The sequence below is a fragment of the Lepidothrix coronata genome, unplaced genomic scaffold (genome assembly GCF_001604755.1).
Source record: "Lepidothrix coronata isolate B3197 unplaced genomic scaffold, Lepidothrix_coronata-1.0 Scaffold15, whole genome shotgun sequence".
NCBI classification, from domain to species: domain Eukaryota; kingdom Metazoa; phylum Chordata; class Aves; order Passeriformes; family Pipridae; genus Lepidothrix; species Lepidothrix coronata.
In genome coordinates this window covers 2118237-2145658 of record NW_016690195.1, presented here as the reverse complement: position 1 = coordinate 2145658, position 27422 = coordinate 2118237, and the positions used below count along the sequence as shown (strand labels likewise).

At 40.7% G+C, this 27422-nt stretch overlaps 1 protein-coding gene across 2 annotated transcripts; it reads left to right on the top strand.

Annotated features, from left to right (window-relative positions):
- Window positions 1–408: 408 nt before the first annotated feature.
- Window positions 409–26893, top strand: YWHAZ (tyrosine 3-monooxygenase/tryptophan 5-monooxygenase activation protein zeta). 2 transcript variants are annotated; one of them, XM_017806410.1, is made up of 6 exons: window positions 409–527; window positions 2745–3048; window positions 18327–18450; window positions 22058–22221; window positions 22311–22406; window positions 25836–26893. In XM_017806410.1, the coding sequence occupies exons 2-6, from the start codon at window positions 2755–2757 to the stop codon at window positions 25893–25895; spliced, it is 738 nt and encodes a 245-aa protein (XP_017661899.1). In that variant the 5' UTR covers window positions 409–527; window positions 2745–2754; the 3' UTR covers window positions 25896–26893. The 2 variants fall into 2 exon arrangements, with proteins under 2 accessions (XP_017661899.1, XP_017661900.1); XM_017806411.1 differs by lacking the exon at window positions 409–527 and adding an exon at window positions 1521–1652.
- The last annotated feature ends 529 nt before the right edge of the window (window positions 26894–27422 follow it).

The following is a 27422-nucleotide window of genomic DNA, read 5'->3' as shown; positions in this document are numbered from 1 at the left end:
TGGGGACTCTGGGCGGCACAAAGCCGGGAGAGCCCGCCCGGGGCGACACCCGCGCACACCCCGCGGCCGCACGAGGCGGTGCTGCCGGTCCCGCTCTGCGCCGCCGGCGCGGGCCCCGCGGGCCGGTGCTGAGGGAGGGCGGGGGCGGGACACGGCCCCGGACGGGCGGCGGCGCCAAGACCCCCCCGCGACCCCCGGCTCGGCTCGTAAGGGGGGCGCGGGCGGGGCCGCCGGTGGCTCTGGGCGTGTCCGCGCGGGGGGGAGAAAGGAGACGAGGAGGGAGGAGGTTCGCGCGCGCCCTCGCGCGCCGTTGCCATGGCGCCGCTTGACGTCACGGGCGGCGCGCGGCCCGCGCGGTGCGGCGCGGTGATTGGCGGAGACGCCCCGTGCGCGGCGCCGGCGGAGGGAGGGAGGGAGCGAGGCTGCAGCGCCGCGAGCGCCAGAGCCGCACAGTCCGCGCCGGCCGCCCGCCCGCTCCGACACACCCGCGCCCGCCGCGCTCCCGCCTGCCCGCCCGCCGTGCACAGGTAACGGGGCCGCTGCCCGGGAACGGCCCCTCCCGCACATGGCGGGACGGGGACGCCGAGCGGGGCGGCCGGCGGGCAGCGCCCAGCCCGCCCTGCTACCCCCCCCCCCCGGGCGGCTTCGCGGGGAGGGAGCGGGGCGTGGGGGCCGCTGCGCGGGGCCTGTCCGCACCGGGGATGGAGGGGGAGGAAGCGGGAGGAAGAAAGGGCGGAGGGGGCGGCAGGTGAGGCCCCCGCTCGTGTCGGCCCCGCGGGGAGGGTAAGGGAGCGCCGCCCCCGCCGGGCGGGGGCCGGTGCGGGCGGCGGACGCTGCCGGGTGTGGTCTCCCGCCGGGAACGCTGCCCGGGCGCGGAAGAACCGCGGCCGCCCCCCGGCAGCGTTCGCTTCCCTGCCTCCGCCCAGCCCCCCCCGCCCCCGCCCATCTTCCCCCAGTCCGGCCGAGGGGTCCGGGCGGGAGCGGCGGCTCCCCTGGGACTGGAGGGGGCTCCTCCTCCCCCACCCCCTCCCGAGTCCCCCGGGGCTAGACCTGTGGGCTTCCCCTCGCCCGGGGCGGGGACGCGGCATCCTCCCCCCGGGGGCGCGGGGCGGAGGGGAGCGGGATTGGGGCGGGCCGGGCTCCGGCGCCCACCCGCCGTGACAAAGGCGGCGGGCGCGGCGCGGGGAGGGAGGGAAGGAGGGGCGGCCGCAGCGCCCCAGGGCCGCCCGCCCGCCTGCCCCGCCCTCCGCTCCGCCCGCCCCCGGGCCGCTCCATTTTCTGCTGTCACTGCGCTCGCTGTGCCGGGGCCGCGGCAGCGCCCAGCCCGCGGGGGCGGCCCCGGACGCGGCCGCCCGGGGATGCTGCCCGGCAGCCTGCGGTGCCCCGGGGGCTGATAGCGGGGCCGGCGTTCTGACCGCGCTCGCCCCGGTCACGCCGAGTGATAAATAACTATCGCCAAAACCCTGCTTTTAAAATGGCTCCTTAACCCCGCCGTGCGCGGTGCCAGCAAGTTGTCGACGCGCGCTTGCAATCGAATCCCGGGTTTGTGCCCCCATGTCGGGAGCGGGATCTACTAAAACTTGAAGTCACCTGGAATACTAAATTGTGCTTCATTTATTTCCAAAGACGGGATAGACTTGCTATTGTTTCTGGTAACGTCACGTGAAATGGCAAAAATGTTAATGGTTAAAGATGAAGGTGCAGGGTTGGGGGATGTGGAACATATAGAAATAAGTTAAGCGTTCATGACCGAAATTGGTTCATGTTTTAATAATCATGTCAAACTTTAAAGGATGGTGTATCCTAAAGCATATTGCCAGTTCCTCAAAATGATTTAAGTCAGGATACACAGAAGTATGGGGGGTGAGAGAGGAGTATATTTTTCCTGCTGTACCAAGAGAAATTTCCCGATACCTCTGTTCAGCAGTTTGATTTTTGGTTTTTTAAGTGGTGGTAAGATGCAGGTTATGAAGCATCTCAGCCACATTGTGCTATCTGAAATACTAATGTTGAAGTAATATTTTTAAATAGTAAAATTTTTTTTTGTCTCTAAAAGCACAGTCTCTCAGACAGAGCAGCAGTACCTGGCACAGAACATCCTATAATGGGGATTCCCATTTTGGGAAAGGGAGTTAACATCATGGAAGGGTGTACACCTTGAAATTTAGATATTTGGTGCATTCTGACTTTTGAACATGCAGTATGGGATTTGGTTTGCAGATCTCTGTACCACGTCTTTGTGCCTGTAACTGTATGAATCTGTTAAGGCTTAGAATGTTGCCTGGTACTGTTTGTCCAACCTTTATTTGGTGTTCTCCTGTGAAAAGCTTACTATTGGATATTTTCTGTGTCAATTTTGTTTTATTGATAATTTAAAGCAGTTGATACTGCAGCTGGAATGTAGTCTTATGAGAGAGTGATATAATTAGGATTAGCAAATACTTAGGATTATTTTGTGTGCATAAGATAGGAATGATTTGCTTTCAGATCACCTTTGGATGTTTTTGCTTGTGTTTATTAAAATAACATACTTTTAGAAGTTAATGGTTTTTCAGGACAAAGCAGTGACATTTAACTCTTCAATCCATATATCCACGTGTTTGAGCATTGAGTGCTGCTTGTATGCCTTGTGTTCTGGATTTCAGTTGTACCTCTTACAGTTCCAAACTACTCTGCATATGAAGTTAAAATACCTTTGTGCTTGATCAATGTCTGAATAATGCCTCACTATTTTTCCTCTTCAGAAATATCACCATGGATAAAAATGAGCTGGTGCAGAAAGCCAAACTGGCTGAGCAGGCTGAAAGATATGATGACATGGCAAGTTGCATGAAGTCTGTGACTGAGCAAGGAGCTGAGTTGTCCAACGAAGAGAGGAATCTTCTCTCTGTTGCCTATAAAAATGTTGTAGGAGCCCGTAGGTCATCTTGGAGAGTCGTCTCAAGTATTGAACAAAAGACGGAAGGCGCTGAGAAAAAACAGCAGATGGCTCGAGAATACAGAGAGAAAATTGAGACTGAGCTAAGAGACATCTGCAATGATGTGCTGGTGAGAAATAATGAAACTGTTGATCCATTTTTACTTAGAGTTACAGAGTACATGGTGCCGGGCCCTCTGGGACTATTTCTGCTCTGTCAGTAAAGCTGTGGTCTCCTATGCTATTTCTGAAGGACAGGGTTTAAAAAAAGTCAGACTTGTCTTTCCCTCTAAATGTACTGATTATTTATATACAAGTTATAGTTATGAATGCTAATGAATTTGGAGACATGTTGAAACATTATTGTATGGAAAGTAATAGTTATGAAAAGTCAATATATTTCGCTGAGATTGAACTGGATATAGGTTTATTTTGGGGTTTTCTCCTCCACCCTTCCCCCTCAATGCAGTATTTGTATCCTAGGTCACTTTGATTTCTGCTACTTTAATATGCTGCTCTAGTTGTAAGAGGTAGTTTTTACTCTACGGAAATTGTGCCCCTCCCTGGGTAAGATGATGTAATGTTAGTTATGACTCAGCCATGCAGAAAATTGTCTGCAGGAAGAGGCAGTAGAAATGCTGTGATACCCTCTTAAACTTAATTTTTAGTACCAAACTAAAAGGGTGTTCAAGTTAGACATTTTCTGTGGCTTGTAGTTATTTTAAAATGTGCATGTACCTAGAAAGCAACCCTGTATTTTCATTGAGAGACTGGTTTATGAAATCCAAACCTCTTCCAAATGCTTATTCCAGATTGTCGGGTTTTTCTAACTGCATATGCCTGTGATGCTTCAGTGAGTGCTCAGTGAGCAGCTGTTCAGTCCTGCGACCACTCATGAGGTAGAGGTTACTGTTAGCAATAGAGTTGTCCACTGGACTGTGGACCCTGCTGGTGTGTCACCCCATGTGTGACAAGGGATCATGTACCTGGAGGGGACAGAATGTCATGTGATACGAGGGAAGTGTTAAATAGCCAAGTAGTGTGCTTGAAGATCTGATGTCAAATGAAAATTAAGATCAATGAGTAGCATAAATTTTGCTTGATGCGTGAGATAACTAAATGGCATGGACAGTGATAGTTTCTAGGACATTGGTTCTCCCAGAGTGTGGAAGAATCAGCATGGATAACTGAGTCTTGGCTTCCACTTTAGGCTGGTTGCTGTGGTTATTGTAACACACTGGATTTTGTATGTTATGTTACCTTGTCTAAGGATAATTCTTAAACTTCCACTATGAAAATAGAAATGCCAAACTTACTCATGGGAAAGAACTGATTTACTGGTTCTTGTGTTTAAAGTGGTGGCTCATCTATTCAAGGCAAGGAAATAAGGATCCAAATCTGGCATTCTAATTGTTTGTTATTTCTTTAATTATTTTATTAATGCGAAAGTCCTGGGGGGTGGATGCTTTCAGTTCAGAGTTACCTGAAGTTCTTTCGTAAGCTACGTTTGGGTTTAAGAAATCATTTTAATTAAGTCTGTGGTCTTAAAAACTTTATAAGAACTTAGTGTTTACAATTAACTCCATCTGATAATGGAAACCAGATTGAGGTGAAACTGGCTTTGTTGTGCTTGCTTAATTCAAAAACTAAACCAAAAACCCAGCTTTTGAGTTTGCCACAGCAACTAGAGCGTCTGGGAGAGAAGGCATATGGGTGGGGAATCTTGTTAAATCTTCTGAATCTCAAAATGGACTTGAATTTCTCTTTATGTTATTGAGAGATACATACATTATTCAAAGAAGTTATTGTTCTTGGACATGTTACTATTTTTAGGAAACTAATGACTGACCGATCTTTAATGTTACCAGTCCAATTTTTTTAATAGGATAAGGAAAAATTACTGTCCAGAAGAAACAATGTCTTAGGCAGTGATTAGCAGTAATAAAACTACTTTTTTAGACTTTAGTTTAAAAAGAAAAAAAAAATTAAAACTTTTGTATTCAAAGGAGAGGATTTAAAAATGCTTTCAAATAGCATGTGCTACCTGAGATGTTGCCAACTACATTGAAAAATCAGATTTATATTTAAAAATGTGTTCTCATTTTCTTTCTTTTAGTATCTTGTTTACATACATTCTTACTCACCTAGAAACATGACTGACCATATTGCTTTATTTAACATCCACTTTGCTTTAACAGAGAAAAAAGAACTCTGGTAACATTTTGTTGTTTATTATGAACACAATGCTACATGCAAATGTTCAGCTAGGGTTTGGTTTTGTGTTTTTTTTTTTATTTTGTTTTAGAAGATTTCTGTAAGTCTTGTGCAGGGTAATCTAGTCTATAACTGTTTAGAGAAGTGAAAAACAAGGCTTACCAAATCTTGATTGGTGTGAAGTATGCCATTAATTAATAAGACCTGAAGTGTTAAACTTTCAGAGCTTTTAGCCTTATCAATTAGAGTACAAAAGCATCTTGTCAACTTTTGTATCTTTTATTGAGGCTGTGAATCTGTTGGAGCTGTTGTTGTGTCTTCAGTTGTCTGCTAGGCTCTTAAGTAATATTTAACACTCTGGGGTGTTACCTCATAGCTGAGTGTGACTGGAGTTCTAACTTCAGTGTTGAAGGGAGGACACCAATTAAGAGAATGTGTTTGTGACTAGAAGTGTGGCCGAAGCTGGCTCCTCTGCAGCTTCTCATTCTTTTCCCTCTGTGATTTGTTGGAATCAAATCACTAGTGTATTGGAAGAAATAGCTCCTCTAATCCCATAGATGCTGAGTATACTCAGTTCTGCCTGGGTTCTGTTTCCAGCTCTTCTACTAATCTCCAGAGTGAATAAGAGCAGTTAATGATGGACTTAACTGTTCTTGCTTCATCACTATTGGGCCCAATGATAAAAGTTTTAGTGATTAGTTGGGTCAGGCCTGACCATTTATTTTTCTCCTTTACACTGACTTTGCAACAGGAAAAGCCAGTATCTGCATCCTTGCCATTTCCTAAATCTTCCATCTCTTGAATCTGCTGTGGAACACCTCTACAGCTCTACAAAGTGCTGGACTTGTCCTCTTGTTTGCTGCAGCCTCAGAGTGCTGCTGTACAAAGAAGAGACACCTAAAATCTCGTGTTCCAGTACTGATTCTGTCAAATACATGTAGAAGTATATTAAGATGTAATATAACAGCTCTAGTCTGGAGTTGGTCTGGTGGTGCTGGCAAACTGCAAATAATTGTGACGTTGTACATAGTACAAGGTCCTCGCACTGTAGCAATAAAGACTTAATTTTCAAGTTCTTCAGGAGTAATATAGTGTGTGTAAGGAAGTACATTGCCATACTTGAGCATCTTAACAGTACTTGAGTATTATAAAAATTTTCCAGCTTCAGAAATTTCTAATTGATAGAGGAAATAAAGCTTTAATTAAGTACTTTTTCTCATGTTAGCGAAGTGTGTGCTTTACATCCTGTTTCAGTTTCTATATTAGAAGGGAGGGTCTGTCTAAAGTACCAGTATAAGGATCTATAATCATATTTTATTTGTCATTTCCATAATAAAAATCATCATTAGTATAACAGGTGTGGATTTTCTTAAAAATGCTTTTTACTGTTAGTAGCAAACTGACCTGGAACTGAAGTGATTCAAATTAAATCTGTAGTAAGATGAATTTTTCAGCTAATGAGGGTTCTGAAATACAGAGAAGAATGCATGGAAAGGTCTTTAAATAGCTAACACCCGATATTGCTTGCATGTTAGAAGTTCTCAGGAGGTCTAGTAGCTTTCAGGTAGTCTCTGACATGAGTTAAACATAAACTAATAATGGAAAACATGACTGGCTATCTTCACTTTAGTAGGAATGCAATTCTGGACAGTTGCACTCTCTTCCCTAGGCTGGCACATACCTCAGCAGTCCCTGCATGTCCAAGTGCATGGTATGTGGCAGTTCCCGTGTTCTTACCCCACACCCAGTCTTTGGGTGAGCTCACTTCCTCCCCTAGGTTCCACCACAGTCATATTCTGAGTAAATTTCTTCACCAGCAGTGCCCAAGCACTCTCTTTCGCTGTTTCTTTACCTTTTTAGTTATTTAGGTTCCTGAAACCTTGACTGCCCTTCAGTTATGGAGTTACTGTTGCATGCAGGTGCTACTCAGCACCTCTTCCCCACTCCCTCCCTGCCAGAAAAGCTGCAGATTAATGGTGTTGCTCAGGACCCTCCAATAAGATGAAATTATTACTTTCTTCACTGTATTATTTCTTCTGAATTTCATGCTTAGAAGCATGAAATGGTACTCCTTGTGTGCTGATGCTCTTGAGTTTTCTTTGTGCTTGTTATGGATGCTTCACTTGTTAGAAGTGGTAATTGTGAGAAGTTGCAGTTATATCTCAGATCAGTGATTTGAGGTTTGCATTTCTTTCTTATGCCTGTTGTCCAGAGGGGGGGAGTAGGAGAAGGTTTAGTAACCTGCCATGGGGCTGCAATTCGCTGGGGGAAGGGAGTGTAATTCCATTCAGAATGCATCTAAATGGCTTTTTAAAGAACATACCACAGAATTAATGCCTATTGCCATCATTCTCGAATTACTGTGGGACTTCTTTCGAGTTGCTGCAAGCACTTAATAAGTTACTATGTTAACATCTATAAAACCTGTCTAATAATTCTTAATGACAGGGTTAGAAAATCTAGTTTTCTCCTATAGGAAGTAATAAGCATTTTGACATGCACATGTGTGAATTGTTTTCTTAAGATTCTACCATTGTATGTTCATTGTGCCCTCCTCATGGTTAAAGAGCTGATCTGTAGAATGGTGCTAATGGGCAGGTGAATAGCTTGTTTATGAGCTTGAGTGACTGACCATACCATACAACCTTCTTGCTAGGACAGTATCTGATACTAACAGAAAATTCAGTGTTCTGACTGAAAATTGCTACCTTCAGTTCTGTGACTCTTTCAGACTTGCTTAATTTTTTATTTTTGACTGCACTTTGTTTCTCTCTTTGAGATCTGTGTCCTTTTTTCAGAAAAGAAGAGGAGGCATTTGTATAAATTTCTATTCACAAAATGTCAATCACAGAAGAAGGGTGGTTATTTTGTTGAAATCTAAGAGTTAGGTGCCCAAAATAATTTAGGTTGAAAGGGAGGTCATTAAGTTTGACTCTGCTCAGAACAGCTCCAGTTTGATCACTTTGCTCAAGGCCTTGTCAGTCAAATTTTTAATACCTTCAAGTATGGATATTCCACAGCCTCTCTGGGCAGCCTGTCGTAATATTTGGTCATATTTATTATTAAAAGAAAAAAATTAATCCTTTAAGCTTTTGATTAACTCTCCCAAGTCTGGCTTTTTCAGTTAGAGTTTGGTTGGTATAATTGCTCACATATATAGAAGGTAGGAGGCTGAGGCAATTTGCATCAACCTCATGATTTCACTTTGTTAATCCTTTAATCACTTCCCTAGTTGTAGCTACACCCTTCAGGGTTTTTTTTTGACTGTTGGGTTTTTAGTTTGGTTTGGGTTGTTGGTTTTGGTTTTTTTTCTTTCCTACAGTGAAAGCACTGCCTAAGTTAGAGCAATTTCCTTTACGTTTTTTAGGCTGTTAGACTGTTGAAAAAATGTTGAATCTTTGGTAATTAAAATGTCGTTCATGATCAGTTGAAATATGAGATGACTTATATTTTTTTTTATTTATTCTAATCTTAGCAGGAAGGTCATCCATAGTGTCGCTACCTGTGTTTACTGCGCCTGTTTATCATAAAACCAGCTAAGGTGCTCTGCATAAATACAGTTACCTCTGATTCGTACATTAGCTGGGCTGACACATGTGTATACGCATATATACATATATCTACATCCTCTTGCATTTATTGGAAATAGAAAAAAATCTTTTATAACCACTAACCTACTGTATTAATTTTGTTTGGCATTAATGTTTAATAATTGGCTTTGATTTACAATAAAAAAATACATAATGCTTATACTGTTCAGAAGCACTGAAGTGACAACTTGCTTTATTTGACAGCAGCCTTCATTGTTCAAGTACTTTATGTACCTACTGCTGATAGGCACTTCTAAACAGCAAAATAAAATCAGTTGATCAGTTTAGTCACCGATGACAGATACTATTCTCCTTCTGTACTGTTGAAGGAAGAACGTCATTGTAATTTTGTGAACTGATAAGTGTATTTGTTTCACTTGTTGGTTACTAGACTGTTAAGAGCAGAAACACTGCATTGTTAAGATATCAGCTTCTACTGGTGCCTATGGAAGCCACGAGTGGTAGAAATATAAAATTTAGGGTATGAGCAGAGTTAGTGCATTATCTCTGTGCATCTGCACAAACAGATGTGCAGTGTGCCGCACTATCTCTGGTTTTATCTGGAAACTTCTATCTTGTTACCGAGCACATGGCAGAAGTTCATGTTTCTGAAACAGGTTCTCAAACACTTTACTTGTTCTTTCCTGGGAGCAGAAGACAGCTGCTCTCTGAAGCTGGTTGTCCGTTCAGGCAGTAGTTGACTGCCATTTTGAAATAGTTTGAGAAAGCTTGTGCTATTAAAATTGATGGAAGATAATTAAGATTGTGATTATTTCTTAAATTTGGAGATTTTTTTTTAATGAATGTCAGGTTTTATGTAGTTACTAATTTTTCTTGAAATCTGACAGAAGATTGGCAGTGTCTCTTCAAATGAGAAGTAATAATAAGTCATGTTGCTACTGAGATGAACAGTAAATTCTTAAATTTTTTTGTCAGATATAGTGGGTTGGACTCTATGGTTTGTAGGTTGGACTCGATGATCTCAGAGGTCTTTTCCAATTCTCATTGATTCTGTGATTCTGTAGTGCAGCTCATGAGGAAGAGAACAGTTGTGGGTTGCTTTTTGTTGTGGTTGGGTTTTTTCCTGCATATTGCCCTTTGTGATTATTCAGGTTACAAAAGATTTAACAAAAGTAATCTGATCTCTTAACTGATTGGTTTCTCCTAGTGCAGAATAGGTTTACATTGCTAAAATGGCATTTTTCCTAATAAAATGCTTTTATTAACATTGTGTGCTATAGCGAATCCCTAACAGATACATGTTTAGCTTCAGGAGGTTTTAAATCTGCTCATAGTGCAAGGTGCTAAAGATAAATGGTTCCTGCTTCTATTTCTTAGCAGAAATAAAAGTGTTACACCGTATTCATGGGTAGTTTTATTAGTATTTCTTCAGAGACCGAAACTATAGAGTCTTCAGACAGCTAGAATGTGTTCTGGTTCGGAGTACAGCCACAGTAGCTGTTGCTTAGACCTACCTCCCAAGCAGGAATTCTCGTCTAACTCAGTTGGTTTCCATTTTGTATTATCTCAAGTTTCTCGGAGGATGTTCTGAAAAGAATAACGATCAATGCATCTGGCACCATTCTATTTTGTTGTAAGTCCACAATATTCAAGAAACAGTTAAATGAATGAAAAAAGGCACAGGTAAAAATTGCATATTGACTTGGATCCTCAGCAGACATTGTTTATAGCAATGCCTCCACAAATTAAAGACTTTAATCCTAATATTTTTCTGTTAAGTGTCCTATTGGCTGCTGCCTTTTGTATAGGATTCCTCAGAGCTGATTACTAAACTGGAGAGGTATTTTTGCCTGTGCTTCAGAATTTGGTTCCTTCACTGTCATGTTTGTTAAGCATACTTCGGTAAAAACCTGTAATGATTGGTATGAAACACTTGAAAAGTCTTTTGAATAATCTCAAAGAGTATATCCTGATATTAAGCACATTTGCCTCCCTTGCCATAAATACCAGTTGGAAAGCAAAGTGGTAGAAGGAACAAGCTAATAAAGGACATGGTAGTTGGGGAAGGCAGATCTGCAAGGAGTGCTATATGTATGGCTGTAAAAGTGTGAACTGATATACTGCTCCTCATTGCCTCAATTGCTGTCCTCTTTTTTTGCACACCAGTGGTGTGTCCGTGCCCTATCTTCCCTCCATCTGCCCTATAGACATTTTTGTGCATACACCAACTTCTTACTGACTTGTATCTATCCCCCAGCATATGTGTCAGCATGAAGATGATTTTTCAGTGTGTCCTACTTCCATGTGTTCTTCCGCCTGCCCATATGTGACACTGCTTTTGTTCTCTTTTCTAAAGAAACACATTTACATTGTTTTAGTGGTATTTTTATATATAAGCTAAAATTTCTTGGCATTCTTTCTGTTATGCAGTATTCCCTTTTGTCCATTAGTCATTTTAGTCCTTTTTTCAGTTTTCCTCTTATTAGTTAGACCTAATTTCCTCTATTTTTTTCCTTTCTGATCTTCACCAGATTGACTACAGAAAAACTGCTAATCAAGTGTATCTCTTTTCTGCTCTTACCGATCCCATGTCCCCATGGATGTCACATCTCCCACTGTTGCAAAAATGCCACAATCAAATTCCTGCCTGCCCCCTGAAGGTTCTTTGTCCCAAATTCTGAATGCCTCCCCTGCTGAGGCTCATCCTTCTTGCCTCATTTCTTCCAGCCAACCTTGTCACCTTTCTCAAACTTCTGCTGCTGTTTCTGTGGGCAGCTAATTCGTTTGGAAGAATGAACTGGTACTGAAAACAGGCAGCAGCCTTGTTTCCTTCTTCAGCAGATGTTCTACCAATGAGATCTCCCCTGCCTCAGCAGCTGCCAATATTGACAGATTTTCTTGTATTCCTGTTCTAGTAAGCAAATGAGTAGAGGACTTCTGTAGCTAACTTCTAACAGGAGGCTTTGCATTTGGCTGGAGTAGAAGGCTGACAGCAGTCCTTTTGGTTTTCCCCCAAGGGGGTTGGAGATCACCCACAAGGTAGCAGCTGCAGAGCCCTTATCCCAAGCTCTGGGTGGAACTATAATCAGGAGCAGCATAGTAAGCTTGTCTCAAAACAGGGTTTGGGAAAGGATTGTCTAAAAATATTCCTCTTAAAAATACAAATTTTTGTCACTTCTCTCCAACAATTCAGATAGAGTGTGTAAATAAAATTACTGGCCACAAATGGTTTGGTTAAACCCTTAGTAGTGAGTGTGTCACTCTGTGCAGTGCAGCTAATTGCATGTGTTTTATAGCCTGAGTAACTTTCCTAACTGTTGTGCCAAGGCAAAAAACACATGCCTGGAAAATCACTCACTAGCTTTTTATGGGAATAATAGGTGTCTTGAACTTGTCTGACACGGATGGCCTGCCTGAATAACTTTGTCATCAAAACAGAAGTCTGTAACAAAGTGTAGCTTAATGAAGCATGCTGCAGTTACTGTGCCGGTTGGTTAGTGGGTTCCATTGTAACCAGGTACATGTAGCTCTTCCCACAAAGTATGTACCTGAAAACACTGATCCAAGTCAGTAATTTGAACGTCTACCTCAGTACACCTGATGCTTTATACCTGTAATTCTTTCAAATACACATGCACAGCTTCACAGGTAGTCATAAAACAGCAAGTCAACTTTGTAATGGTAGTCTGGTAGTTTTGTGTTTCATCTCACAAAGGAAGGGTTGTTGCCCTTGCACACAAGGGGAGGTGGGTACTCTGGGTTGCAGATGGTAAGTGTATCTTTATGCATCTGGAAAGCTGAATCTTAAGATTCAATAGAATGTAATTTTATTGCTTGTTCTAACAGTTCTTCAGCTCAATGTCCCTTTTCTTTGTGTCCGTCACATATTACTTATTTTTCTTTTCCTAATCCCCTGCTCACCTTCTTCAGTTGTAGAGAACAAGGTAAATAGCTACCTGGATACTGTGAAAGTGAAACAGAGGCTTTTGATTCCCGTTTGGAAATGGTACTGAAAGTCTTCAAATAATGTGAAGTTATCCGATAGTCTTCTAAAAGAAACGCAGACTTGAGTACCAGTGCTTTTATAAGCTAAACTTTTTTTTTTTAAGGAAGCTGAGAAGTAGATTTAAGGCAAAAGAAAGATTCTCTCATGTGGCAGTCAGGTATCTGCAGCTTCTTCTCCAGTGTATTATGGGCATTAAGGTTATGTTGATGTAGTGGGAGGTTGAACAATGTGTGGAATGTGGACAAGAAGGCTGTTAAAGGTTACTACATTCAGAGAAATCACATCTGGCTCCAGAAGTCCTGGGCATTAATTGAGGCTAAGGGAAGCATGATACTTTCTTGCTTTGTTAATATATTTTTGTAGTGGCATCCTCTTTTGGACATGTTGCAGGTAGGTTAGCAGACAGAAGAATCCTCTCAGCCAGTATGGTTCTTCTTGTGTTCTTAAAATATTTTGGAGAAAGACAGTGGCATGCTGTTCCTATCATGAAAATATTAGGCTGTTTTCATTAAGTGTGAAATTGATTTCAGAGTGAGCTTTAAAAAAAGATACACTGTTTCTTTGATGTCTTTCATGAATTTAGAAACCAAGAGTTCTTCCATGTGGTTTTCATCCCTATGTTGTATACCATGGATGGATGACAAGTAAGTTGAAGTGCAGCTGATACTCATGTGTAATTTATTCTCAAAACTAGAAATAATGTCATTACTATGTCAGGTGTCTTTCGATACTGCATGAAAACAAAAGACCTGCCTTGTCATCTCTGAGAAACTCATACTGTTTAAATTACCTAATGCTTATCAGTGTATTCTTTTGGATTTTTGCCATTCTGAAGCTTGGCTCTTTTGAGCAAGAGCAGTATCTTTATGTTTCTCCAATAGTTCAAGAGTTTTTACTCAATTAGGTATCTTAATAATTAATTTTTTTGTGTTTAAAAACAAAGTTTCTTGTTCTCAGTACTTTATTGTGTACTACCCGCTCATTTACTGCCACTTTTCCTAGAGTCTGGTGACTATTCTTTTGCTCGTGTTTGTCAGGAGGGAAATATAGAAACTTGAGCTGTTGATGCAATCCTCAAGTGCATTAGTAATTAACTAAAGCTTCTAGGCAATAACATGTACTGAAACCAAGCCTTTAATAAAGGGAAATAAGCACAGAACTAGAAGCAATAAGGCAAAACTGAGACACTTATTTTAATGCTCTTATGACGAATTTTGGAGTAGATTTCTGTTACCACACAAGTCATTTGCCAAACATGCGAATGCTTTTGAAAGAGGGTAGTTTAGGCTTCAGGTGTCAGGAAAGGACTGTTCAAGTCTTTGCGTTGGCTTTCTGTCTTCAGCTGAAGTCCTCACCAAAATTTGACAAACTGAAGCATGTCCACTTGCAGAGAGAAGCAGACAGGCTTCTAGGAGAGGGTTGGATGTTGGGTTTTTCTGTTACCACTTGATAGGCCTCCTTCTCACTCCTCACTAAGTCTGATAACTCTTACCTTTCAGACTTTATCTTGCAAAACCACAGGTACAAGTACATAGAGACTTTCATCAAAACAGGCTCAAAACGTGTTGTGCTTCACACTGACTGTGTCCTGTTCTGTCAGTAGAACGTGTGTAAGAATGAAGAAAGTGAATCTCCACTTCAGTGTTTAAAATAGCCAGGATTGAAGTTCTCTGGTAGAATAATAGAAATTGCGTGCAGGCAGCTTCTGTTGTGCCTTTGGAGACACAGACTTCTATCTAGTACATAGTTGCCGGGGGTGAGGGAACATACCACATGGGTGAGATTTCTTGTCAATGGTATGTGTGAGCATAGCCGACATCTCCTGACTTCAGATGTGTTTGTTTGTCAGTTCAGAGTACCAGAAAGTTGTTAAATTAGTCCTGACCACAATTGCAGATGTGAAGTGTTGAAGCCTGATCTTTGAACAGCCAGAATATTTGTAAGGGTTGATATTCAGGTTTAGTACATGCTTTTTTTTGTTTTTTTTTTTTAAACAGAGTAATAATTTTCCAGTAAGTCTTTCTGAAAAGACTTACAAGAGGTGCTAGAAGCACTTGTACAAGCTGTTACAGATTTTGGCTGAAAAATGCACTAAGATGCTGCTGTATCTGCCTAGTTGACTACAATAGTATGGTTTGTTTCACAGCAGTTAGATTCTTGCTGTCAAATTAAAAGCTCTGACAACTGCTTTTGTGTAGCTGGGGGGGCTCAGGGGCTGGGAGTGGTGGTTTAGTTTTGTTTAAAAAACTGTTTCTACCAGATGCTGATCAGGGCACTGTAATTAACTACCTGCAGAGTTGTACTTAGTGCATATTAGTATATATAAAAATTGGATGAGAATTTTGCATGATAGCAGGAATGTCATGAACGAGTATTAGGGCTTAACTACATACCATGTAGCTATAATATACATGTGCTGTATGGAGCACAGTTGTTAGGGTGTTGCATGCATTGCAGTGCTGGAGATCACCTTAGTAAATACAGATCACTTACTAGTCAGGTCTTGGAGTAGATGTGAGCACTTCAGTGTCCTGTGGGGTGATCACAATGCTGCTAAACACTATCATATCAACTGGTCAAGGAGGGAGAAGGAAGGTTTGGACAAACAGCCTATCAATAGAACTTAAATACCAAGATATTCCTTCTTGTGAAAACAATTGTATCCTCCAGAGAAGCTTTGCAGTTAAAGCTATTAAAAAACCCACATGATAAACAGTATTGCCCATAAGCTGATGTGTTGGCAGATAAAAAAGTGTTAGATTGGTTATGCCTTTGATTATGCTATCTTCTGTAATTGAACTCTAAAAGGTTAGTAGTTTCATTGGTCTTATCTGTCTGGTTTTCTGTAGCCACACCACCTCCATGCAGGTTGCACTTTCACAGCCGCTCTCTAGGATAAATCATTGTACCCTGAATCTTCAGGTTAACCTTAAACAAGTGGTCTGTGTTTACTTATGCCAGTAAAAGAAAATATATCCTGAAATAAATGGACTAATTCAAATAGGAGAAGCTGAATGTATAATACTAGATAAATGATAGGTAGAGCTCTCATTTCAGTAATTTCCCGTGCTAGCTTTTAAATGTTCATCTGCTTTCAGGTTTTATTGTTGCTGTTTATGAAGTATTTGGCATAAATAAAATTCTTCCAAAGGTATGTGGCCTACCAATCCTACGTGTTACTTGTATAGAATAGACTCTTTCATCCAGATATGAGCAAGCTACCAGCGCAGTTTGAGTTGGAGCTCAAATAGTCGGTTATATTTGATGAATAGCTGTTCAAAGGGATTTTCTCAGTTCATCAGTCTTTGAAATTTGACATGGCTTTAGGACTTTTTTCAGTACAAGATTTACAGTGTTCAAGCTGCTGTTGCCCTGCTAGTATCTGTCTGATTAGGAAGACAATTTGGTCTTTCCTCTTCTCTGTCTACTGGTGCAACTTCACCTCATTTGTGGCCTAAATGAAATTTAAGTCTGGAGTTTGGTTGCTGATGTGGGAGCGAGTAGAGCTGTACTTTTTAATCAAATGACCTTCAATAAAGGTGATGATTAACTTCTGTCTCTAGAATCACTGAAAATATTTTGGTCTGACCAATTAATGGAGGGTACAAAAGGAGGGCAACTCCCTATGGTGCCAGAAGGGTAGGTGCAGACTGACACACCTGGTTTAATTGCAGTCTTACAGAGAAAAACTAATACGGAGCCTTCTTCTCAGTAGCTGGTAACCTTCAATTGTCACTGAAGTTGGAGTTCCTTGACACTCATGAAAATATCATAGCTGCAAACCTTGAAGTTCTCTAATGGTGAGGAGAGAGTGTGTAAGTAGTTTCAGAGAGCTGAGGCGCGTGACCCATGTTCCTTCTGTCCTTCTGCTGTGTCCCAGCCTCGCGGGGGCAGAGGTGGCTCTGAACCCTCCTCCTGGCATAGTGGTACAACCTCCAGAAGGGTGCCTTTGGCATCAGGTAGCACGGCAACCCGTTTGAGTGGCTCCATAAAAATACTTCTGATGACTTGCTTATGTTGTGTTCTTTCTGTTGCCAAAGGATTGTCTCTGCTGTCATTTGGGTGAGAAGCAAGGACATGCAGTATTTTTCAGTGTCTCTGGTTATAAAATGAAGTTATATACCAACACCCACAGTACTGCAAATGTCTGATATTAAAGATGATTGAATAAATCCACTATGTTAAAGCCAATAAAGAATGTAGACTTATAGATTTTTATTTTATTGTAGCATTATTTATATAATAAATTAGTGCTTTTATTGAGGGAAAAAAAGCAACAAAAATGAAGACCAAACTTAATCTTCTTGCTCTTTCTGTGAGTTACAGTTTTCTGTAGCTTTCTGTAGCTTAATAGTTGGCCTGTTAAGCAGAGCAGGTACCACATGTGCCTGTGTCACAGTGGAATAGTGGTAGTCTATCATATCCAGGGTGTGCCTATCCCAGGAGTATGTCTTGTAAGATGTTCATTTAACTTGCTGGGTGCTGTTGAGAGGAAAGTACCGTAAAGCAACCATCATTCCAGTTGAAGCTGAATTAGTTTGTCCCTTTCTGTGGCATCACTGGAAATATGAGCTAAAAAAAGTGAAGCAAAACTGAAACATCAGTCATCTAATTTATAGGAAAAAGAAGATGCCCAAAAAGTCCTACTAAAACATCTTTAAAAAAATTACTTTCTGCATAGCCTTAGCAAAGTAAATGTAACAGCTTCTGATTTAATTCTGACTGTTCAGGAGTGCTTCTCTACCTATTTTTGATTTTCAAATAATTACTTTTCTTTCTGACTTCAAGCACTCAATATCACAAAGTTTGACCAGTTTGTATCTTAATTTGACTAAATGTGTTGGAGCTAGTGATATTCTTTCATTTTTTTTTCTTTTCATCATAATAGCACTCCTGCTAAATTACATGACTGCCTCATCTAGGAACTTGCTGTGTTAATAAGCAGTTAGAATAATCTAGAAAAACCTGATCTTAACTGTCAGCCCACAGGGAGGATTTGGTGGAGTGACTCCAGAGAGCTTTGGAAGATGGAGGAGATACCTGTTAGGACAGCACATAAAGTCAAGTAGAGGTGCTACAGAGCTGAATGTCAGATTGTCAGCTGTCTGGAAATTCAAGAATAATGGGTTCACTTGCCGTTTCTTGCTGGTGATGCCAGTACAGCATTCCAGTTAATGGGAACTGGGCTGAGGAGGCTTATTTATTGCCTGTGTATGTAAAATACTCAGGTCTCTGATTTGGCAGCTGATACTTCAGATCCTTGTATTGTCTTTTGTGGATGCAGACTTTCTTCCATGTTACACTCTCTACCTAGAGTCTTTTGACTACCTTATTTTTGTCAGGGTTCTGTATAATGGCTTATAAAAACCCTTCCTTTGGTCATACAAGACTCCTCTGCTAAACTGACACAGCCGCCTTCTCCCCATCAAGTCACAGCCTGCAGCATTCATTTTTATATCTAGAATTGGGATCCAGAACACATTCTCTAGCTGAATATGTTATGTAGGGTGTGAAGAAAATAAGCAAAAAGTAAAGCTGTCTTGACTTTGAAATAGATTGAAATATAATTGAATTGTTTGTTCAGCATGCTGTAAAAGTATGTATGTTCAAAACACTGTGTTCTTTGTTTCTCTTTTAGTCTCTGTTGGAAAAGTTCTTGATCCCTAATGCTTCGCAAGCAGAAAGTAAAGTTTTCTATTTGAAAATGAAAGGAGACTACTACCGTTACTTGGCTGAGGTTGCTGCTGGAGATGACAAGAAAGGTATTGTATGTCATCTTGTGGATAAATATTGTCTAATTAGATTGCATATGGCAGGGCAGTGACACATCTCTAAAATTAGAATAATTCTGATTTGGATGTAAATCTCTTTAGTAATAGGCTTCATGATTTCTGAAGAAAAATCATAAGCTGCTAGCTTTCAAATGAAAGATTAAAAAGATTTTCATCTACCTGCTGTTCAAAGCAGGGAATGGGTGTTTAGTCACAAAATTTTGTTATTGACTCCAACTTAACGCATGTGGACATCTTGTTTGTCACTAAAGTACAGGTTTATACTGCTTCTCTCTGGCTGAGTATTGGGGTTTTTTACCTCTTTGTAATCTTGTAGCTTTTTGAAGACTTATCTGTGCCATTTCTCCGGCATTTCTACAGAATTAAAAAAGTCTGCATAGGTTCAGTGATCAAAGAGACTAGAAACAACTGTAGGAGAAAATTATTAATAAAACTAATCTTACTATTAGGAAAATTTCTTCTGTAACCATGGTAGTTTGATATCCAAAAGTCTTCCATTTCCTCAAGTTTCTTGTATTTTCATGTAAGCAGCGTGCCATAATGGCAGGTAAGTTGCCTTCACCTAAGTTTAGTTAGAAAAGTTAATATAAGGCACTTAACATTTTGAGTGGCTTAACTGCTGTAGTTGGAGATACCCTAACAGCATGCTGACTCCATGCGGAGTTACCTTCAGTTCAGAACAACACATAGATACAGCCTGCTGCCAACAGTGCCAGGCTGTTTCCTGGAGCCAGTTTGGGGCTGGTGGCAGTGTGCCCTGAAGAGCAGCACACTCCAGCACAGAGCCCAGCCTGGTATCTCACAGACTCTGTTGGGTCTGCCCTCAATTTGCAGAAATCCAGGATGCTTGGGATAGTGTGGACAGTCTGAATTTGCAGACTTGGGACCCTCAGGGTTTTTGGAGAGCCATCGAGCTGTGTAGCTGTTGCTGTTCCATTCTGGCCGTGTGCCCGATCTGCTCAGCTCCTGGTGGAACTGTTGGACATGTGGTGCCCCTGTGGCCTTGCACTGCTCCCAAGCTCATAAACTCTCCCAGTATGACACAGAAAGATGTCTGCACAACGTCAGAGACTGGATTGAGTGGACGTGGAGGGGAAACAGTTGTGGAATAATTTCAAGGGGATAGATGTGTGTGCTTTAGTGGCATATGTGTTATATCCACATCCCGTGGTGAAGCCCAGTTTCCCCAGAATGCTGAATAATAGTGTTGCATAAAGATACTGATACATAGTATATAGGGCTCGATTTGACTTGTGCTACTGTGTGCAAACTGACCCAGTCCAGGTGACTACAGAATTTCATGCCTTACCACTACTTTAGATCTGCTACAGAGTTACTATGTTTTCCTTTTAGTAATTTCGGTGCATTCTATTCACATGCATAGCAGATACAATTTTTTGAGTCCAAAGTTTCTGTTTCTGTTGAGGATCAAGTTACAGGCTCTAAAATTAGACTGTGAAAATCCTTGTTTAAAGTGGTTTTGAATTTTGTTTTTATTTAACCTAATCTCCTGGCTGAGCACTTTTTAGTGGGTTTCCATTTTTTTATTTATCCCTCTCAGCCTCAGTGTTCCATCTTACAGGCTTTTCCTGTATGCTGTCTGTGACCTTGAAGAAGAGCAGTTAATAAGTATTGTTTATGAAATAGTGGCTGTTGAATTGAACAGTATTCTTTCAGCTTTTACAGTAAATACAGCAACAATATAAAGCTCCCAACTCTAGGAGTTGGAATTTTATCCTCATAAACCACATCATTTATTTTATCTACTGGGGTTTTCTTCTGGCAGTCTAGCAGACGGGGATGTCAAGCAGGTACCTCAGCCTGTTTTAGCCTTGAACTTTGGAGCTGCACTTCCTAAAGAATTCAAGGTTAAAAACTTCTTTATACTGTGTGACTGATTTAAAGATGAACAGAATACATCAAATTTTGCGCTAAGTTACCTGAATCATTGCTCAAAAAGTAGCTATTTTCTCAAATAAGGAGAAAAAATGCACTTTTTGTTTTGAAAATATGCCAGAAATTACTGAAAAATAAAACTCGGCTTCATTCCATGAAGTTACTTGTTTTTCATGCTGCCTTGTTTGCCTTTCTTAAACAGCACCATTTTCTAAGGCTTTACCCTTATGAGAAGAGTTAAACATTTCTCACTGTTTATGAATTTAACTTGCAGTAGACCTGTTTGTTCTCAGCTGTAACATACTAACTGCTCCTCACTTTCAAGGTACTACAGCAGCTGGTCTGCAGCGCCGCATTATTAGTGATGAGTGTAGAGAGGACAAAGTGTTGAATAACTGTCCAGTGAATGTCCTCACTCTTCATATGGAAGAGAACAGTATGATGCTGTAATTTTTGTGAATATGTAAAGGCAAACAAATAAAGATTGCATAGACATCCTGAGTATTGGTAATCAGTTGTTCTCAGAGTTTGAGTACTGCTGACTTCAATACTGATGTATATTTGAGTCCTTAGCCTAAAGTTTTTTTATTTTTGCATACATGTGACTGGCACTCTTGCAGAGATGATGCTGGTTTGATCCAGAAATGTTAGGACTGGAGTCCTTTTGCATCTGAATTGAATGACTTCTGCCCACCTTTTTCTCACATACTGTTAACAATGGTGAGCACACAGGAACAACTGTGCCTTTGTGCTCAGCATCCAGCCCTTCCCTTGCCTCTGCAGCTATCAAGGGCACAGTCCAGCTTGTAGGCTGTGTTGGGCCCTGATCTCTGACTTGTGCAGGCAGAGCTTGCTCCTAAGTTCACGTGCCTTCAGTGAGAATGGAAACTGTTGAGTTCTTCAATCTTGGGGTACACATTGTAGTTGCTGTTTTTTGCCAAGTGTTTATAACTTGTACAGCTGAACCAATTAAGAGTAACAAAAGATTAATCTCCAAAAAAAAGGCAGCCAAATTGTTAATTTTTCTCCCTTCAAAGTTCTATTCCTTTCAAAGCACTAGAACTTCTAAGTGAGGTGAAAATGCTCTCCATATCTGCACTGGAAATAGAACTATGTTGGAAGCTTTTAAATATGTATTTAATTTGGGTTGACGTATGCCACACTGTCTTTGCCAAACAGTTTGAATGGAAGCTCATAGATGGCTTACTGAAAGGGTTCAGCATGATAAGCAAAGGTCACCAATGTTTCCCATGACTAAAATTTGGATCTAATGCATGGCAGTATTTAAACACATTGGAATTGTGGTACTGTGTCAAACCTGTATGTAGTTAAAACTTTGGGTTTGTACATTTTCACGTAGGTGGTGGGTTTTATCTTGCTTAAGTGCTACAAAACTGCTGCAAACATTCCTAAAATATAAGTGGTCCCAGGGTGGCAGGGAAAGACTCAAACCTGTGAATTGGTCAATGACAACTTGCCTTTTTTTAATAATTTGAAAATGTAATTTAGTAGAATCTTCATAAAATAGCAACTTGTTAGGTAAAATGCTCATTAACAGGCGTTCAGTCTTAATACACTTTGTTCATGCAAGCATGAACACAGTCCTGATTGTATGTCTGGATACAGTATGTGAATTACTTACTTGTTGTGGTTTTTGTGTGTGTTTGTTTTTTCCCCAAAGGGATAGTGGAGCAATCACAACAGGCATATCAAGAAGCTTTTGAAATCAGTAAAAAGGAGATGCAACCAACACATCCTATCAGATTAGGTCTGGCTCTGAACTTCTCCGTGTTTTATTATGAGATTCTCAATTCCCCGGAGAAGGCCTGTTCCCTTGCAAAAACGGTAGGTCTAAGAGGGGGAAATTGCATATAAAGTATTTGCATAACCTTTTGTGGCATGGCTAATGGAGTTGTTTGTTTTTATAACACTAGGCTTTTGACGAAGCAATTGCTGAACTTGATACATTAAGTGAAGAGTCATACAAAGACAGCACGCTAATAATGCAGTTACTGAGAGACAACTTGACAGTGAGTATCATCAAAGTTTGCATATTGATGGTGGGATTGGTCTTAGTGGCACTCAGAGTTGTCCTTTTTGTTCACGGCTCTGGAGCTGTGTCTTATCACTCACAAATGAGTTTACAGTACATCATGATTCTGAGCTAAGTCTCTCTCCTGCTTAGTTTTTTGGGATTTTTGTCTACCTGCTAAAATGGTTTTCTGACGGATAGCAAACTTACTACATTTTTCAGGTTATTTTATTCGAGGAATCTAGCATGTTTAAGTGATACAATCTGGACTGTGACTAGCAAACCTACTAACTAATGTTAAACAGCAGTTGAGAATGCACTTGCATTTGCCTCTTCAAAACTTATGTCAAATTTCATACAGCTTTTTCTACGTGATTGCATGTGCAAGGAGTAGATCCTACCTGAAAACTGCAAACAAAGCTAACAAGTCCATTTAAGAACCTGTTGTTTGAGCTTTTTTGTTTGGTTTTAATTTTGGTAGAGATGAAATGGAAAGTGATGCTAGCAGGCTTTTTCCATGGCAGTTGTAAAACAATTGTCTTAAGTCCTTTTTTCCCCTTGGACTCACAGCTGTCTGTAGTTGTCAGTAATCAAAATCTTCATCCTGTGTGCAGGATTTTTTAACCTACTTAGAACTTTAAGACTGGCTAAGATAAATATCTAAAGCAAATGAAACTAAGTGTAAGCAAACATGCAATCGTGAAATTATTGGCATTGTTCACAGTCTGTGGGGGGAAGAGCTGCAAGCAAGAACTGAAAAAATAAGCACCTCTTGTGCAGCCCCTTGTTAACACTGTGCAGCTGATATCAGAGATATCTTTACATCAGAGATAACTTTACAGAATAGTGACACTGCTTTTACCATAACTAGAAATTGTACTGTTGCTTAAAATTGAAGTTGCCATATTTTCTGCTTTTGTGTCTAACATTTAATTTCCCTGTTTCTTGGATCCTTTTCCACTGGAGTGCCAACCTAACACTGCTGCAAAAACTACTTGTGATTATTCCAGTTCTTGCTTACAAAACAAATGGAAGTGATTTCTCAACCTCTATATTGGAGACAGATACAGGGCTGGCACCGCTCTCAATGTCTGTGTGTACTGTCCCCTTGAGTGGGATTGCTCAAGAGCTGTCCTCTGAATGAGTAGTATTGAAACAGAGAATAGAGGCTGACTTTAATTGCTGGCTTCTCAGTAAAAATAATGTAAAGCTTGTTGTAGCGGTTGGAAAGCAAATTGTTTCACACAAGTTGGACTGAGCTCCCATAGCGTGTGAGTTACGGTAGTAGGTCTGATAGTTTATGTGAGCTTTCCATTATAAGGGAGAGAGCTGTAAAGAGATGCAAGATTCTATATTCTTGAATGAATTATGTGTCTTGCCTTAAATGCTTATCGTGATCTGTATGAGTGTACTGGTTCCATGTGTTTCCACAACTTTTGAGGTAGAAAATAACTTTTAATTATGTGTGTGACTGACAAAGATTGCAATGAATTTCATAAATGTAAAAAAGGTCTGTTTTTGTAGTTACACAAGTCTTGCAGTCTGTGAGGTAGGTGGGCTTTTGACAGTGATTCAGCATGTTGATCAGTTCAGTGCAGGAGCGCTTTCTTCAATTGTTGATTCTGTTTTTCCTTGAGTCTTGTATGGCTGAAGAAGAGTCTAGGTTCATTCTCAGTGGGGACTGAAGGCAGAGGAGCGTTCAAAGGGCTGTTTAACGTAGCACGTGAAAGTCTGTTTTACTGGAATTGCGAGATAATTTCTTTGCTCTGCTACAAAATTGTTTGGGGCATTTTTTTAATTAAATAAAAGGCATCCCTTCCTCCAAAGAGGTTGGTTTTTTTCCTAGCAGATTTGTTAAACTGTGCTTTCAATTGGTAAAATTGGTAATCCGTCTTTCATAGCAGTCAGGCCCTTTTTTTTTATGAATAAAGGTATGTGTATGTTTAGATTGGACATGAGGAAAATTTTCTTCACCAAAAGGGTTGTCAGGCATTGGAACAGGCTGCTCTGGGCCATGGTCGAGTTACCATCCCTGGAGGTATTTGAATGTCATGTAGATGTGGCACCTGGGGACATGGTTTAATGGTGGACTTGGCAGTGTTAATGGTTGGACTCAATGATCTTGGAGGTCTTTTCCATCCTAAATGACTCTGTGATTCTGTTTTCTAGAGGTGAGGATTTAGGATAGAAGCTTCTGATAAAATGCTGATAAAACTGCTCTTACTAGCAGTTCCTTATAAGAATAGCACTGAAATTGGGACTAATGTAGTAATGTAGTATAGAATGTAGTGCAGGACTAGAACCAGACTACTGGTGTGCTGTTGTCTCCAGTAGAAGAACTTGTTGCTTAAGGCTTCAGCAAGGAAGATTGAGTGCATGTTCAGAGCAAGAACAAGACTACTGGTCTTGTGCGGGTTTCTCTATTGCCTTCTAGTCCTGGAAAAGATAAAATGCTTCTGATGGTGGATTTTTTTAAAAGAAAGCGTCTTGTGAGACCTTAGTGGCATAGCACTGTAGGTGGAGAGAGAATTAGTTGGTTTTATGTCTTACCACCTTATACTGTAGAGAGTGAATGATTCAGTTAATGATGCTATAACTCCATAAAGTGAGAGATTACAAATGATACTGGACTGGTAATAGTTTGGAAGCAGCCAGCATGGCTAGATACTTGCTTCACAAAATAATTTCTTTGCCCTGGGTGTTGCTCTGGAACTGATGCTTAGTTTCCTTACTTGGTACTTAATCTTGATATATGGCTCCTTAGTGTGATTTTATGGAGCTGAAAATAACATTTTTTGCATACTGCATGCTTAGCCTGATTTTTTTTTTCCCCTCCTCGCCCTGCCCACCAAGTTTGGAAGCTCAGTGTTCTGAAAGTCACTAAAGGGGAGCACAACTAACTGAACAGAGCCAAGGGATAGAGATTTTGGTGAAGTGGTTTTTGTTTAAAAAGCAGAAAAAACCTTCAGATGCCTGTTCTAAAGAAAAGGTAACAATCACTGTAGCACTGGGCATGGAGAGACACCTTTACCAAAGCTCTTCCTTCAGAAAGATGTGTAAAACTTGCTTGAGGGGAAACCAGTTACATTACTTCCTGATTCGCATTTATCTGTTCTGTAGGTCTGATTCTTGCCTGCTTGTAGTTGTATTTTAGTGAGCCTTGTGGGTGTGAGACTGATTTTGACTGTTCATGAACTTGCTCATTAAGTACAGCATAGGGTTGTGTTACGTAGGATTGGATTTCCATTTTGTAATAGCCAAGAAACACATTCATGTTAGTGTGTGCTTTTTCTTTTTCCACAGTGCTTAATAGGACCTGTGAGAACTTACTTAAGACGTAGGCCTTCATTCTAACAATTCCTTATTAATTTTTAGTCATAAGTGTTAATATCTTACATATTTTACTCTGTTTTTTTTCCCCAAACAGTTGTGGACATCGGATACCCAAGGAGATGAAGCCGAAGCAGGAGAAGGAGGGGAGAATTAACCAGCCTTCCAACTTCCGTCTGCCTCATTCTGAAATTTAAACAGTAGACCATTTGTCATCCATGCTGTCCCACAAATAGTTTTTGTTTACGATTTGACAGGTTTATGTTACTTCTATTTGGATTTCTATATTTCCCATGTGGTTTTGTTTAATATTAGGGGAATAGAGCCAGTTAACATTTGGGGAATGTTTTCATCTGAGGTGGCCAATATAGGGTTGTGAAATTTTTATACAAGTTTTACATGTTTGGCATAGTACTTTTGGTACATTGTGGCTTCCCACAAGGCCAGTGTTAAAACAGCTTTCTATGTCAGGCAAAGATGACTGCTTGCATATTGGTCTGTCATGATGGAAAAAAGGGATAATCAATGTTGCAGCCACAGGTGTAGTTAGCATGAATATTCAAGCTGGAGCACACAATGGCTGTGAATAAACTGATGTCCCATAGATATTGCATGTTAAGTGAACATGTGACATCTGTGGAATATTCCAATCAAGTGTACATCTTTGATTGCAGCTGAAGTGTTCCTTAAGACAGTTTGATAACCCAGTCAGCTTTCTCTAGAGAAGGACAGAGAAACGGTTCACATTCCATTATTTGTAAAGTTACCTGCTGTTGCTTTCATTATTTTTGCTACACATTTTATTTGTATTTAAATGGTTTAAGCAACCTAAGAACAAATGTACAAGTAAAGATGCAGTAAAAATGAATTGCTTGATATTCATAATGACACTGTATATCGAGCACAGCAGTAAAACAAAAACCCATGTATTTAACTTTTTTAGGTTTTTTGCTTTTGTGATTTTTTTTTTTTTTGATACTTGCCTAACATGCATGTGCTGTAAAAATAGTTAACAGGGAAATAACTTGAGATGATGGCTAGCTTTGTTTAATGTCTTATAAAATTTTCATGAACAATCCAAGCATAACTGTTCAGAACATGTGTATTAAGTTGATGTAAGTGGAATAAAAGTTTTATGAATGGACTTTTCAACTACCTTTGGTGTAGATTTCATGTCATCTGTCTTCCCACACCCTTTAGAGTAATGACAATATTATACACAAATTCAGTACGGAAATATTTTTACTATGGAAAATCTGAATACACATTTAGGCATTTAGTTAATTCCAGGGAAGTTGAGATTGAATGCTTCATACCTGGTTTTAAGGTTATTCTAAGTGGTTTACAACTTTTAGATGCCTACAACCTTCTGATTGAACAGCTGAAACTCTGGAGATACCTTAACAGACATGAATGGTCCCCAGACTTACAGCAAAAGGCACACAAAGTTCTTTAAGGGCTGACCTTTTGGAATAGGTCTATTTATATGGAAACCCATGTTGTGCTGCTGTTGGCTCTTTAAAGGAGAACTGAGCAGGAGCCTCTCTGTTGTCCAGAAGATTCAGACACTACAGTTTGTGCGAAGGCTCCCTAGAGTACTGAAATAACGATGCTCTTCCTTTCCTCATCCCCAGGGAGGTCTGCACTGGTGGTATTCACAGAATAACTACAGCATTTGTAGATA

Coding starts and splice junctions, on each gene's coding strand:
- YWHAZ (XM_017806410.1), top strand. CDS start 2,755: ATGGATAAAAATGAGCTGGTGCAGAAAGCCAAACTGGCTGAGCAGGCT. Junction 3,049..18,326: donor ACATCTGCAATGATGTGCTG/GTGAGAAATAAT, acceptor TTTCTCTTTTAG/TCTCTGTTGGAAAAGTTCTT. Junction 22,222..22,310: donor CCTGTTCCCTTGCAAAAACG/GTAGGTCTAAGA, acceptor TTATAACACTAG/GCTTTTGACGAAGCAATTGC.